Source organism: Mirounga leonina, unplaced genomic scaffold (assembly GCF_011800145.1).
Source record: "Mirounga leonina isolate KUSES-001 unplaced genomic scaffold, KU_Mleo_1.0 Mir_93, whole genome shotgun sequence".
NCBI classification, from domain to species: Eukaryota; Metazoa; Chordata; class Mammalia; order Carnivora; family Phocidae; genus Mirounga; species Mirounga leonina.
This window is the reverse complement of record NW_023270854.1, coordinates 51912368-51927897: the sequence shown is the minus strand read 5'-3', so window position 1 is coordinate 51927897 and position 15530 is coordinate 51912368. Positions and strand designations below refer to the sequence as shown.

General features: G+C 56.0%; 1 protein-coding gene across 1 annotated transcript in view; it reads right to left on the bottom strand.

The window, feature by feature from the left end:
* Positions 1-783: 783 nt before the first annotated feature.
* EMILIN2 (elastin microfibril interfacer 2) overlaps positions 784-15530 on the bottom strand; it is a 52001-nt gene continuing 37254 nt past the window's right edge. Inside the window, exons 5-8 of the mRNA XM_034995885.1 lie at positions 6699-7115; positions 5418-5450; positions 4759-4887; positions 784-1796 (exon numbers count right to left, since the gene is read on the bottom strand). Coding sequence (XP_034851776.1) covers positions 1459-1796; positions 4759-4887; positions 5418-5450; positions 6699-7115 — 917 coding nt within the window. The 3' untranslated portion in view covers positions 784-1458. The remainder of the gene's footprint in view (positions 1797-4758; positions 4888-5417; positions 5451-6698; positions 7116-15530) is intronic.

Sequence of the window (15530 nt, the reverse complement as noted above, 5' to 3'; positions counted from 1 at the left end):
TCACTTCTCCCTACCTGGGGCAAGGGAATGAGAAAGTAGGCTCCTGCCTGAACTGTCCAGTGGCCACTCTGTTACCTCATTTGCGAGCCATCCTGGAAACTCAAAGCATTTTTTATAGCATAAGAGTATCCAGTGGCTTGATTTCAGGCCCAGGAAACTTGTTTCTCTGATCCGCATCTTTCCCTGGGGCTCTAGGGCGACTTGCCTCCCCAGGGGCACTTGATTAGCCAACAGATTTTACCAACCTGATGAGCAGGGACCATCTGAAGCTAAGGGTCTTGTGTCCTAGAGGTTTCTTTGGCTGCTGCTAAAGGAGCAACGTGCCTGGGCTTCCCTGGAACAGAACGTGCTCTCCATGGGAAGATTCCTGCTTTTCTCCGATGATCTCAGCTTTCAGTGTGATCAGTTTTATGTTGGGCCTCTTGTTGCCTGGGAACCTGAGAGTCAAAGCCGCATCTGCTGTGAGCTGTGCAGCGAGCAAGCTCATTAGCTCGGGCAGCTGCTGATTATATGAGAATTTTAAGCATCCCCTGGAGGAGCCCCTCTTTAGCTGTGGGGATCACAGGGGGGCCTTGACCTCCAAGCACATCTGGTTTTTTCATAAGCAAAAAAAAAAACAAAAAAAAAAACCCAAGTGTGTAGCTTGCATAGTGAGGGGTAACAATTACATGGTTGAGATTGATTTATGCAAGCTTGCTTTCTACAGCCATTTAAAAAAGTCAATTACCTTTCTGCAGTTTGTTTTTAGCAACACCTCTCAATCCAGAAGGCACCAGACTTCAGTAACTTGAAGTGGTTTTACATCTTTATTGACACTCCCTGTCTTTGCACTTCACATGTACACATCATTCAAGGAGCCCCCCAGGCTGCACAGTCTCCCAGCCTGCCTGTACCGCTGGGCCAGGGCCTGGAGCGCGAGGCGGAGCCAGCCCAGGCCAGCCTGCACCTTGCCCCCAGGTCTCTGTGGTGGCACGTGGGGCTTCAGCACTTGAGTGTTTAACCTTCTCCTGCAGGCGCTGTGAATAAAGACTGTGGCCACCAGCACCGCCTGGCCTGCCCTCATCCCCTCCGCCCCGAAGCCCAGCAGCTCTCCCTCCTCCAGCAGCAGGTCGCGCTCCGCAGTGGGCACCCGATCGGCCCCACTCAGGCCCCTCGAGCAGAGCTCCTGCCGATATGGCACCAACGCTGGGGGCCGCAGGGGAGGGAGGACCCCGCTCCTCAGGTAGCTGGGCGCAACAACAGCAGGCCATGGCCCCGTCAGGCACATGTGTCCTCGCCACCCGCCGGGGAACACTCAGGTGTGTGGCCTCGGCAGCCACGTCAGGCCTGAATCTCGGGGGAGGGGTTGGGATGTTCACAGAAGACTAGACCAGTGCTCCAGTTACATACATCAGGAACTGCATATATTAAAGCTTCCCAGTTCTTACGACTCTTTCCCAGTACCTTTCCCCAGCCACCCTAGAGGTGAGAAAGGAAAGGATATAAGAAAACCCCACTAAACGTGGAGTACATTTCATCAAAGTCCGTGTGAGCCAACCGGCCCCCAGTCACCACGATGTTGACACCATCTCCTGCCTTCAAGTGCACGACGAGGTGGAACGCCCCCGGGCCCCCACAAGTGTGCAGAGCCCCCTGGGGCCGGTGGTATTCCAGGAACTCCCTCTTGTAGCCGGCCGTGTGCAGCTGGGCCACACTGGCATTGGAGACCGACAGGACAGCCTCCACGTACGCGTCCCTCTCAGGAGTGAGGGTGGCCGTGATCAGGTAGCGCCCATCATATGGAGCCGTGAAGATGCCTGGGAGGAGGAAGGCAGACACTCGTGTCCCGGGACACCATCCCTGCATCTTTGGGACAGGTTGTCCGTTAACCCAGATTTGGGAGACTAACGATCTGTTTTTCCAGGACTGTCCCAGGAGATAAACCGGGAGAGTTGGTCACCCGACCCATAGAAGGCAGGCTGATCTGAAGGGAGGTGGCCCCTTTCTGTACTTGAACCTGCCCTACGCCCACCCAGCGACAGACCCCCTTAGCTGGCACTGCCCTTTGCAACAAACCCAATCCTCACGGTGAGACCCCGTCTTCTGCTTGTAACCTCCAGAAGAGGACAAATACTGCCAAACCCCCAGCATGTGGTACGATCACCGTAACTCACCTCCACCCAGAGCAGCCCTCAGAAGAACTTGCCCCCCGCAGTTGTGCAGGGAGAGAACTATCCAGCCTTGCTGGAAGAGAGCTCAGGCCCTCTAACATTCCCGGCAGCACGGCATACCCGCCTTCGCCATGCTGTGTGCAGCACCGGCAGCAAGACTCAGGGCTGGGGCCCAGCCCGGGGCCCGCTCCTACCTCCCCTAAGGTTTAGTGGGGCGGCACCAGCTGCCCGGATTCTGGTTGCCATTTGGGAGTTTTCTCCAGCATGGAAAGCACCCCAAGACCCACTTAGAATAAGCCTCACAATGTGTGTGCTGGGCACAGAATCTACGAAATGTTTGAGTTGCTTCCTGAGGAGACGGGGCCAAAAAGAAGCCACAAAGCTTGTGGGAGAGACCACAGCCAGTCCTCATGCAGAAGAGCCAGGCTCCTTGTCTTGGACCAATATACAGGTGGCATCCACTTATGGCCAGAAATAAGCTGGCATTCATGGAGCCAATGACCCACAGGTTCTGGGCCTGGGGAAGCAGTGCTCAGAGGTAAGGAGATGGCATGAGAAAGAGGAGCTAGATTTGTAGATGCACCATTTGCAAAGCGACAACTGGCCCCAAAGCCAGACGAGGTCGGAGCCCACACCAAGCGCTTGCAGCAGCCACTTCCCCGGGGCTGTGGGAAGGGAGCTAGACATGGACGCTGACCACAGGCCAAGAGTGACAGAATGGAGGGCCCAGGAGCTGAGAAGGAATCTCGGGGGCTGGGTCTTCATCTGCCCTGAAAAAGAGAAAATGCCAGGCCACCCTGCTCTCTTCCCCAGCTTGTAATGGTGAGTAATCTGAAGCTCCACAGTCTTCCTGAGAGGCACCTGGACCCTGAAAACAGACCTGGTCCCAGCGCTCCGGGCCCATGGCCTCTTTCCTCACTTAGAGACTGCCTGTGCTGAGTCCACACTCAGGGTCCCCCAGAATTTCCTTTACTGAGGACCTGCTCAACGAGAGAATACAGTTCTGGGCTGGGCATCCTGGAATGTGCCAGAAATGTGCCACCGTCCCTTCTTGCCAAGACCACCTGACCTGTCAGGGTGGACAAGCTATCCCCACCGCCGAAGCAGCATGGAGTGAGGGCTCCAGGAGGAGGCTGCATTTGAGTAGAAAATAAAGGTCCCTGAAAGCAAAGGCACTTCTTGCACCCCGGCCTGCCTCTGTGGCTCAAGAGCAGGTTAAAACTGCAGAGTCCTGGGGCGCCTGGGTGGCTCAGTTGGTTAAAGGTCTGCCTTTGGCTCAGGTCATGATCTCGGGGTCCTGGGATCGAGCCCCATGTTGGGCTCCCTGTTCAGCGGGGAGTCTGCTTCTCCTTCTGCGCCTCCCCTCATGCTCGCTCACTCAAAATCTTTAAAAAAAAAAAAAAAAAAAGAGTCCTGCGCTTGACTTCAACTGGCCTGGAGGATACTTGAGTTCCATTTTTTTCAAGCTCTGCAGGTTATTTTTACGCTCACTAAAACTTAAGAACCACTGTGGGATTTATTAGACGGCCACGCAGGGCAGACATGAGGGTGAGGGCTAAAAACTCTGCTGAGAAGGAATCCCGTAACCTCCCTCAACTCCCACCTGCCGTCACACCCATGTAGCTCCTGGGCGAGGACCCGTGTGGGCACCTCAGCACGCTGGCGCTTGATGGGCTCAGAGACCGGCTTCTCAGACTCTGGGGGCTACTCGGGAAAGGCCGCCCAGCTGCGTGGGCCCTCAGCACCTGCGGCGGGGCTCTGCCCTGACCTGCCCCGGGCCCACCTGGAGCTGTACTGCCCTCCGTGCTGCCCAGGGGCTCGGCAGGGAAGGGGGGCCCTGACCCGCCTTCCCTTCATATGGGGGACAAGATGCCCGTGTCTGGCCTCTCAGGAAGGCTCTGACTCTAGTCTCCGGGGACAAAGATGGACAGAAGCCCAGGCTCAGGTGTGATGGAAAGGAGGAAGCTTACACCGCAGGAACCTGAGGTGACCTTGGTCCTCACTCTCGTCAGGGGCTGGGGAACAACACAGTTGCCACAGGCAGAACCCAGGCCCACAACTGAAGTCGTTCTGTTCCAGAGCAGGAGACCCCACAAGCAGGGTCTGGCCCCTTCTGGAAGGAATGCTGTCCCCTTTCTCGGCTCTGTTCATAAACAACAAGCTTCTGAAGGAGACAGGGCAGGGGGTTGGTGTCCCGTCTGTCCTGTCTCAGTGTGAGAACAGGACACAGAAAAAGGCCTCTCGCTGGCATGGAGGGACAGCTGGGGGTGGCCAGGGCGCAGTAACTGTGGTGGGCAGAGCTCCACGACCTCCACCAACAAGTGGAACGGCGCTTCCCATGGCAAGTGCCGAGGGCTGGTATGCTGATCTCATGACCAGAAAATGTCACCGCACACCCGCCCACCCTGCAGCCTGTGAGCTGGAAACCTCCATCAAACCCCACCAAGTGGGGAAGAGCACCAGGGGCCAGCTGGTCCCTCACGCGCCCGCAGCTGCCCAGGCATCTCCTCCAGCGTGGCGCCCGCACCCCACCCACAGGCCCCGGGGAAGCAGACGGGACCGGGGGCCCCACTGGCGTTGGGAGATAGCGCACGGTCTCCGAGCTTACCGGTGTTGGGGTTGTACACATGTCCGTCGTTCACCAGCACTTTGTTAAAGAGGACGACGCCGCCGTCGCTGGGGAAAGGCTTCTGAGTGAGCCCCGCAGAGAAAGACACCAGAGAAGGCACTGGAACCCCTGGAGCCGCGAGGACGTGGAACATTCGCAGGGGTTAGAGGGCAGGGCCTGGAGCACTGAGGCCCGTGTGCCAGGCTGGACAGGCAGCCTCAGCTGTACTCTTCCGCCTTAAGGTGGTAAAGCCCGTGGGACGCGCAGTGGGACGCGCACTGGCCGGGGGTGGACACGCGAGGCCGCATGCACGTGTGAGAAGCTGTGCGACCCCGTGCCCACCCTGAGCCCCCGACACCCGCACGTGCGCAGGGTGGGGAACCGGGAAGCTGGGCGCGGCACCAGGCAGAGACCCGGCCGGTGAGCCTCTCGGCCAGCTCCGCGAGCTGGCTGAGGTATGAGGGCAAGTCCTTGTCTCGGGCAAGACCCTGACCCTCTCTGAGGAGCAAATTTGGCGGCGGGGAGGTCAGTCCAGTAGGCGGCGGTCTCCCCCTCAGCTGGTGGACCCCGGCTTCCACCCACACTAACAGCCCAGAGGGAGCACGCGGGACACGCCGCCGGGGAGGGGCAGAGGCGGCCTGGCCCCCCAGCACACGTACCTGGGGAGGCTACCGGAGGGGAGTTGGGGTATCCTGAAAAACAAAATGGGGTCGAATGTCAAACAGGAGCCCCGCTTTTTCTCCCTGCTCCTCACGCTATTTCTTTAAATAGACCAAACAAGCACCCCCCGCCCCCGGCAAGCTGCCTTCCCAGAAGGAGAGGCACATCTGTGCCCCCGCGGTGCCTGCTTCCTCACTGGCCCGCTTCTCCCGACCAGAGAAGAGCCCTAAGGGCAAGCTGGCTGGCGGAGGAAGAGAAAGAGGAGGCTGGCCGGTGCTTGCGGCGTGCCTGCATGGATGGGTGGGGGGTGGAAGCGCGGATGGACAAAGGGCCAGACGGCAGGAGAGGCGGTACAGACAGCCGTAATGCCTGGCACGGCCAGGAGAGGAAGCGTCCTCTCCGGACAGGCACAGTCGCCTGGGGGAGAGCTGTGATGGCTGCAGCTTGGGGTGGCTGAGCAGGAACCAAGCACCGTGCTTCCCTGTGTCCGCGGCACGGGCCCCGCCTGCCTGGCAGCCATGGCGCTTCAGGGGCCCCGGGTGCGCCAGCCCCTCCCGGCTGGGGTCAGCCTGCGCCGCTTCGCACTGTCCTACGCAGCACCCTCCGCTTACCTGTCCCCGCCCCGAGCCTCCGGTCCCGCACGTGTTAAACGGGACTACTCTGGACTGCACAGCGCCCTCAGGACAGCTACAGCAGCCCCAGCACCTGATTCAGTCCCTGGCACGCAGCAGGGGTCCCACACCTGCTCGCTCCCTTTTTCTTCTCCCTCCTGCCTTGCCCTGCACAACTCGCAAGTAGCCCTTCCTGGCCAAGTGCTGAATGAGGCTTTTCTCCATCACCCTCAGAGCTGCCCCCAAAGCTCCCACTATGACCCCCACTTTGCCTGTGAAGGAGCTGAGCTTTCCAGGGGTTACGAAGCTGCCCCAGGCCCCAAAGCCTGTGGTCACATGGCTGAGATTTGAGCCAGAACCTTCTGGCCCACCCACTCTGAGGGGCGCTGTTCTCTGCTGCTGCGGAGGCTCCCAGTCCACACTGGTCTCCTAGGTACACTTTCCTACTGGAACTGGGACGAGATGTTTACTGCACTAACCCTGGGGGTGCCCCAGCCTCTGGGGGTTCGATTAGCATGAACTCATCCCTCAGCACCTCTCAAGAGCTTTTTGGAACTTGCACCCGGAAAGACCCTGCAGCAGACCCCCTAAGGCTCAGGCTGACCCTCCATATATTCTCACAATGCCCCCCGCCCCCAACTCAGATGTGCCCAGCCACAGGGGCCCTACCTGGTGCTCCCGCGAAGCCTTCGGCGCTGGGGATGGGCCCCTGCCCCGTCTGGCCGTCCACTCCTTGGGGCAGGCCCCTCCCCGACACGCCCATCCTCCCCGGAGGCCCGGCCTCTCCAGTCTCCATAATGACCCCCGTGGAGCCGGGCAAGTAGGGCATCCCTGTCCAGTCCAGCCGTGTTGGCGGGGGCAGTGGCTGCGGGGGTCTCTTGGGCAGGACAGGCCACTGGCCCGTGTGTGGCCATCTTCTGGAGTCCTCAGGAAGCAGGGGAGCGCTCGGTGTCGGCAGAGGGGTCGGCTGGGGATGAGAGGCCTCCGTGGGGGCCTCCTCCAGAGCCGGGTGGGAGGGCCTTCCAGGCACCTGCGGGGTCTTTCCTCGGGGCGGGGGGGGCGGCAGTGCTTCTGAGGGCTCCTCGGCTGAGCATTTGGAAAGTGGAGAGAAAGGTTAAGAACCTCAGACTCGACTGCTCAGCCCCAGGCCCCTGGGTGAGACCTGATGGGCTCGGCTCCCTGGGAAGGTATGTGCTTGTGCATCAGCAGCGTCCTGGGCACGGGCCTGGCGAGCCCAGCGCATCCACCAGAGCGGGGGCACAGCATGCCCCACAGCTTCAGAAGGTGGGCCACGGGGCAGGCTGCCCTCAGGTCACCCAGGAGCTGGTGAGGTCACTGGGGACCCCTGCACAGTGGCCAGGGGAGGTGGGAGGATTTTCAGCCTTTCCACACAATGGTTGCCTCCCCAGAACAGCACCATTCTTGGCCCCAGCACTAAAACTTCGGATTTCACCACATGATGATACCACAGGTCTATCACGAATTACTGAACGGGACCTGCTGCCCCCAACCACCTTATGTTCTCTCAAACCGGCAAGTCTGGGGGTCACTGGATGGTTCCACAAGCCAAAGCCCTGCCGAACGCAGATGCCACAGTGACCCCAGCAGGCGTCAGGGAGCTTAAGGCCCCTCTGCAGCAGGCACAGGCCCCAAAGGAGCAAAAACACCCTGCGCCTCTTGCCACCAACTGAGGGGAAGTCCACCGGAGGAAACTTCTGATTCACATTTCCCTGCCCTCAGGGGATGGCGCTGTGACACACCAGGAAGCAGCCAGCCCTTCCTCCTATGAGTACATTCCTGGAACCAGGCAGGCTTCCAGGAAGGCTTCCTGAGGGTCCAAGAGGCATCTAAAAATAACCAGGAATGGCAGATAGCAGCCTCCAGCCCCACCCACCTCTGCAGTCTGTATGGTACCTGCAGGGCCCAAGTCCTGGAGCTACACAGCGATCAGTGATCGCATCTGGACCCACTGTCTCGTTTTCAAACTCACCAAGGTAACTGTGGTGATCGTACACGTGCTCCCCATCCACCAAAGAGCCACGTAGCTCATCCACCTCCAGCCCCAAAGGGACTGACCAGTGCTCCATGAGAGAATTAAGCCCTATGGAAAACGATTCACCACTTTCTCAGTCATACTAAGGATAATACAGAGCTAATACTTAGATACAGAGAAGAGAATTCGCATCACTCAATGGAACAGCGTCAGGCCTCAGTTCTCTTTCAGAACCCTGGTTGAGAAGTGTTGGGTTAGACAGAAACTGAGGCAGAGGGACTGCAGACATGGGGACATCAGCCACAATGGAGGACAGGAGTGAGAGAACAGTCTGGAAACACAAAGTCTGCCTGCTGCATTAGGAGGCTCCCAACCCCCTTTTCCTGCTTCGCTCCCAGTACACTAATAATAGCTTAGGTTGGAGAAGGGGAGAATCTTCAAACTGGCCCCATAATGAAGCCCCCCGCATGAAATCTTACCCAGTGCCTCACCTTTACACATGATCCATGGTCAAGATCACATGGTGCGCAAGGAAAGCCTCCAAAAAGAAAGAAGGCTCTTTAAGGGTGTTGTTACATGTTTGTTTTCTTACATTGTGTGTTTCTTCAGAGTTCTTTTCATTAGTTGGATGACTTGTTTTAGTCTCTTTCAATTTGTTTCTATTGTTCCTGTCATGCTGGATAATGAGCCGTTCAGGACACATTTTAATAATCTTTTATCCTCAGGGTTTGGCACAGAGCCTGGCACCTGACATTGAGACATTTAAGTGTTTGGTGAATGAACGAAGGCTAGAAGATACTATGGGCTGCACTCTAACTCCTGCCAGCCATTGCATTAGGTACCTGAATTCTGCCCAAAACTCATTGTCACCAAGGGCAATGCTGGTCCTCAGAGACAGCGACAGCTCTTTTATAGCCACCACTCCCTCAACACCCAGGCTTGCCACACCGAGCAGAAGGCAAAGAATGCACAAGTATACCCCTTGGAACAAATATCCTCCACTAATCTCCTTGGGGAGGACACCCAGGCCTGCTGTGGGCAACTGACTGCTCCGAGGCGTATCAGCCAGGAGAGTAAGGAGAGAGCGGCCCTGGGTCCAGTCATTTCCCCCGCCCCCCCCCCCCCCCCCCCCCCCCCCCCCCCCCAGCTCATGCCCGCTCTCCAGCATCACGGTATCACGTGGTGTTTCCAATGCATATACATTTATTACAAAGTTGTAACAAAGACTGGACAGCATTTTGCTCATTCTGGAGAGATCACTCCTGGCAGTGGATGTCTTTCTGAGCTCAACATGTGTTTCTAATTCAGAGAGTGACCATTTGAACTGAGTTGTCCCGAAGAGCCCAGTGTTGCTGCCCGGGGCGTCTAACCTGACAGCGGCATAGGAAGGGCCGCCGCGGGCCCCATGTGCGCCGCCGCGGGCTGGGGAACCGCTCCAGGCTCCAGTCCTGATCTGCCCTTGTGGCCCCAGGCCGCCCCAGCCGGCTGGCAGCACCCCACCTTCTGCAGACGGGCCTGGTACCCGACTACCAAAGACCACTCCTGCCCCTCTAGAATTCTGACTTCACGAAAGCGAAGACCTGCGGAAGCCAATCCCCAGGAACCCGTGAGCTGATGTGCTAAGAACTGGTGTCCTGTGGCCACTTTGCGCCCCATCTGGGCGGACAGGAGTCCGGGCTGTGTCTGTGTCCTGCGGCCACCAGGGAACACCAAAGGGAGGCCTGCTGCATGGTGGGGGGAGACTGCAGGAAGGAGGGCCCTTAGGTGGTGTCTGTTACAGAAGCAGAGGCCGTGGGGGACGGACGCTGGCCTCCGGTGCTGGAGTCGGGGCCCCGGCTGCGGGAAGGCCACGGACCCCTCCTGCCTCATCTGCCCAGTCTGCTCAGTGGGCCAGCTCCGCGGCCCCCTCCTGCCAACCAGACCGAACCGGGTGCCCGTGGGAGCGGGGCACTGTGCAGGGTGCCCGGCAGAGGGGGCAGCCAGCCTGCCAGGAAGCCTGCAACCCTGCAAGCACCTTACAGGTGGCCATCGGGCCTCCAAACGCCTACAAGATGCCCACCAAGTCTTCGCAGCTAACTGCCAGCGTGGGCCGCAGGAAGGGGCTGCTCAGGCTCCCCGCAGCCGCTCGGCTGGCGGACAAGGCCCAAGGGCCCCCCCAGAGTGGAGCACCGCAGGCATGCTGGAGGCTGCCGGGGCGGCGAGACCCTGCAGAACACCTGACCTGGTCTCCTGGCGACACCGGTTCTACTCTGAGCTCACCGTGACCTAGATGCGGCTGGTGGCTCTGGCTGGAAGGACGAGAAGCCCTCAGCGCCGCCCGGGAGCACGGTGTGGCCTCCTGCAGAGGGCAACACAGTGTGTCCCGACGCAACCACGCGGGAAGCCCTGGAATCGGGCTCCACAGCGAAAACGGGTCCACATGTCCGACCAGCACAACCTAGAGAACACTGAGAGGCACACACAGCCGTACTCGCGGTGGCAGCACATTTGAAATAGGAAGGAATTTGCAATCACAGAATCCCGGGGTTGGGGGGAGTCTCACCTCGCTGAGCTTCAACATCACCTGGGAATTTTTTTTCTTTTTTGGTAGAACTTCACAAGCTGTTTCTAAAATCCCTATGGAAATGCACAGGATCTACACTCCCTGGTTTTAAGACTTACTATGAAGCTGCAGTAATCAAGATGTAAATAAAGCATGTCCTATCAACAACTAGAGGAGTCTGCAAGTGGACTGGCTCACACCAAGTCCCCTTTTGTTGCCCACCCAGTGTCAAAGTTGGCCTTTTCGGGGCGCCTGGGTGGCTCAGTTGGTTAAGCGACTGCCTTCGGCTCAGGTCATGATCCTGGAGTCCCGGGATCGAGTCCCGCATCGGGCTCCCTGCTCAGTGGGGAGTCTGCTTCTCCCTCTGACCCTCCCCCCTCTCATGTACTCTCTCTCTCTCATTCTCTCTCTCTCAAATAAAAATAAATAAAATCTTTAAAAAAAAAAAAAAGTTGGCCTTTTCATTCTCTCTCCTCTCCCTTGCTCCCTGTTTCTCCCCTTCCTCTGGGCACAGTTCACCCTGGGTGGTGATATCCTGCTGCCTTTCAAGTAGCCTTCCTTCTGCTTCTGGGACCAGAGCTAGGGGGTCTTTGTTTTAATTACAAATTTGATTACAAATTCCTAGGTCTCATTTCATCCCTATTGAGCAGGAATCTCCTGACTGAGCCCAGGATTTCTTACTTTTCAAAAGCTCCCTGAGGATTCTTGCATGCCACTACGGGGGAGAGCTCAGCCCGGAGAACACCACGCAGCAGCTCCTTACACCCGCCAAAGGGCATCACCAGCACCAGGCGCCCACAGGGTGAAAGGGTGCGAACTGCTGGAGTCAGGCTGGTCTGAGTGTATGCAGTCTGTTTTAGCCTTTATGTATTTATAAAACGCTGACTTGGTCCATCATGCTATCTTGGACCTAAACTGGCCCCCGATTCAGCCAATTTCAAGTTGAGGGCCCAGGCCAGCATTGTGGCATCAGGCCACTCTTCCCCTGGCCAGGTTTTATGGTTAAATCTTTGGAAAATCCATGCTTTTTCATTCTTGTGGTACAGCCTGCATTGGCCACTTGATAACGATGGGATTCCTAAATCTCTAACACTCCTAAATGAAGCACCGTGCTTACTATAATTCAAGTACTAGGAGAAACAGCCCTCTGATGTGAGCAGAAGAAACAGATGGGGGGATTCGAAAAAGGAAGTGATGCTGCTGTCACCAGGGTCGGTTGAAACAACATCCTGGTATCTAGGCGGGCACGTCCCTCCTTGGAACTGTGACGTAGGGTAAGAGAGCTTCCCTGTTGCACAGAAGTCTTCCTCCGCCTGCCGTCCCCACCCAGCGGGAGCCCTAGGTTTCTCAATCCCGGGAACTCCCCCCTCTCCCACCGTCAGAGGCACCAGCGTCCAACCAGGCTTCAGTGTCTAGGTCACACTGGGAGGCTGGGATGCCCCAGCTGTCAAAGGGGGCAGCCAGCCACGCTGACAATGCTCGATACGGGCCAGGGCAGTCCTCGGGGCCCAGGCGGGAAAAGATGCCTTTTACCCATGCCACAGAGCAACTCCTGCCCCGCAAGATGCTGACCAAGCGAAAGGCAGAGGGTCCCGGCCAGAAACGCAGGGCCCCACACGTCTCCAACAGTGGGAGTGAGTGCGTGCAGGCAGTGGGCCAAACCCCTCCGGCCACATCGGACAAAAGGACAAAGGACTTAGCAGCCTAACTTAGTCCCAAATGCTGAGCCTCTCATCAACAGAAGTATTTGAATGTGAATCCTGAATGCTAGGGAGGGGAGATTTCTGGGCTTTTTACACTTCCCACCTGACCCCCAATTTAGAAAAGAAAAAGAAAGGGAAAGAGAGAAGACCCCCACTGGGTTTCCGGAGCCTTCTACGGAGCAGCCAGGAGCCCGACACACAGGGCTCTCGTCCCATGTCTGCTTTGTGGACAGGCTCTTTTGGCTCCTCTGAGGCTGGATGCCTGGGGGGTTGTAGGAAGAGAAAGGGAGAAAGTTCAGCCAGGAGCAGAGTAAACATCTATTATAGGGGACAGAGGGTTAAAATAATAGGTAATACTGATTGAGTGATTACCAGGGGCCAGGCACTGTTTAATACTCCACTCCTTATGAGTACTAATCCTCTTTAAACCAACTTTTTGAGGTAAGTGTCATTATTATTTCCAATTAGTAGATGCAGAAAGTGAGGTAACTAGGTAGATAAATGACTTGCCCAAAGTCCCAGAGAAAGCATGAAGATAGCTGGGATTGCAAACCTGGGACATAATAAACACTGGCTGGCTCAAAATCCTCTGATAGTTTCTCATCATACTTAAAACTCAAATCTTTTACCATAGCCTATAAAATCCTACATGATCTGGTTCCTACCTGCTCTCTGATCTTCATGCTTAGGACTTACCTTTGTTCATATACTTGATAAAACTAGCATTCTAAGTTTTTCAAACAGGACAAACTCATTACTGCCCCAGGGCCTTTGCACATTGCTGTTCTGTCTGCCTGGAACACTTCCCACAGATCTCTGCAGGGCTCCACAAAGATGTCCTCTCCACTGGGCAACCCTCTCTGCCCACTCACCTAAAACATATTGCTGTCTCCTCTTCTCCATGAACTTACTCTGTTGTGTCTTTCCTTGCAGACTGATTACTGGCTGAAATCAGATCATTGTTCGCTTGGCTGTGCATTGTCTTCCCTACGAGAGTGTAACATTTGTGAGGACAGGCACTGCAGCACCAGGACGCGGCTCAGATCGTATCAGTTGAATGAGTATGGGAATGACTAGGTGGGGTAGAGGGGGCCAGGAGAGAGACATCACACCCACTTTACTGAGCTTAAGGTGAGATACTGGTTCTTCACTTTTTGGAAGTTGGGCACCTCTCTGCCTCCTAGACGAAAGCCATGGACCTTTGGTCCAAAAAAAAAAAAAAAAACCAGCCAACATTTGCAAATAGTTTCAAGAGTCCCTTTCAAACCCCAGGGAAGAACATCTGCACTAATGGGAGGGAAACAAAATAGACTTGGAGCTATATGAGCATCAGCTGAAGCCCCTGGCCCCCGTACTCTCTGCCTTCTGGAAAATTCAGGCCCCTTACGGATGCTTCTGAAGAAAAGAACAGCATGGGAGAACAGGGCAGTGCACTGGGTATAAAGGCCAGGCTTTGCCTCCCCAGGCAGTCCAGCCATCTGGTCACTGGTCCAAACGTACATCAGGCATCCTCATCCCTGGGCCTTTGCTCCCTGAGGGAGACATGATGACTATCATTAATATTCCTTCCCTCCCAAAGCATACAAACCACGTCCCCCTTCAGGAGCTGACTTGCTTTGACTAACAAATGTGGCAGACAGGCTGCCATGCCCGGAAGGGGCCCAGCAGCTTCCACTTTCCTTTATGAGCCGGTCACCATGTAGTGAGTCTGACTCCCCTGAGACCGCCATGCTGTGAAGCAGCCCAAATTAGCCACATGGAGAGAGAGACAGAGAATGGCCACAGGGAGGACCCCCGACCTTCCAGCCCAGCCAGGCCAGCTGCCAGCTGATTACAGCTGAGTGACTGACTCAGGCTGATGCCAAATGGAGAAGAACCACCAAGCCAAGCTAAGCCAAGCCCCCCTTGAGTGTCTGATGCCCAGAATAATGGAAAACAATAAATCTTTGTTGCTTTAAGCCCCCAAGATTTGGGGTAGATTGTTACACAGCAATAAATAATGGACCCATTCATATCAACTCCTTACCAGGTATACCTCCCCCTCCTGCTTTTCTGGGCCCTAACCATCCCTTCATTATCAGTTCCAGTAACACCTCCTTCCAGAAGCTTCTCTTATCACTCCACCTCACTCTTCACCCCTCCAGCCTCTAAACTCTCAACCTACTCAACCTTGAAGGCTTGACTCAGGCGCTCTCTCCTCTGAGGAGCACCCCCGACTTCCACAGGGGCCACACGTGCCTCTCCACACACCCAGTGTGTCTATGCCCACCCCGTTCCCATGACCATCCCTTTGTCAGCTTGTTGGCCCTCAGACTGTCATTGTCACGTGCATTGTCATCCACATAATCCACACACATAGCTCATTAACTACCACATAATAGAGGCTCAGTGAGACCTTATGAACTGAAAGGATAAACCCTACACCACCGGCTTGGCCTTACATACCATTACATTCATTCTCTCTGCAGACCTATGTGGCTTTCCCACTCTGACTGAAAATGCCTTGAGGGTCAGGATCTTGCTACTCATTCTCTCCATGTCTCTCACAGAGCCCTGCACACAGCAGGTGCTCAATAAACGTTCTGTTGACTTTTTACTGGCCAATGTGTGACTTTCACTGTGACCTTAACTCCAGATTTGCCCCTGGACCTCTGCTACTCAGGCTCCAGACCTCCCGGACCGGGATGCTATATACAAGGAGAGAGCCCTGCTTGTTTATTTTTGGTTCTTTTCAATCAATGGAATTCTCGAAAGTCCACGCATTCTACATTCACAGCAATGAATTCATTCCAGAAGGATAATCTTTTAGAAGCTACATTCTCTTTAAAGACATTCACCTCTGACTCCTCCTTCAACAGACAAGTGTGAAAGAGTTAACACAGCTTCCCACACGGCCTGGGAGTTGCAAATCAACTGGAAATATCTGGTTTAACCTGTTATTATAAAGTACCGTCCAGACAGCCCTGTCACCCCAAGGACAATCATTCTATGAACACACACAGTGTTGTGACCTTTACTCAACATTCCAGAGATAGAGGAGCTGTGTGGGCCTGGGGGGAGGGGAGGGTTATAAATAGCGTAGCGACGTGGGCCCAGCACTGGGGTGGAAGCCAGCTTCCCGGTCCACACTGGCCTGGGTACCTCCTTATCTACAAACGTCTTATTTCTGGGAACATCCAAAACATTTTCCCACCTGACTACCTCAGATCCTCCAGCTTCCTGGGGACCTACCTGGGACTCACCATGGCTCATCTGCCTCTTAT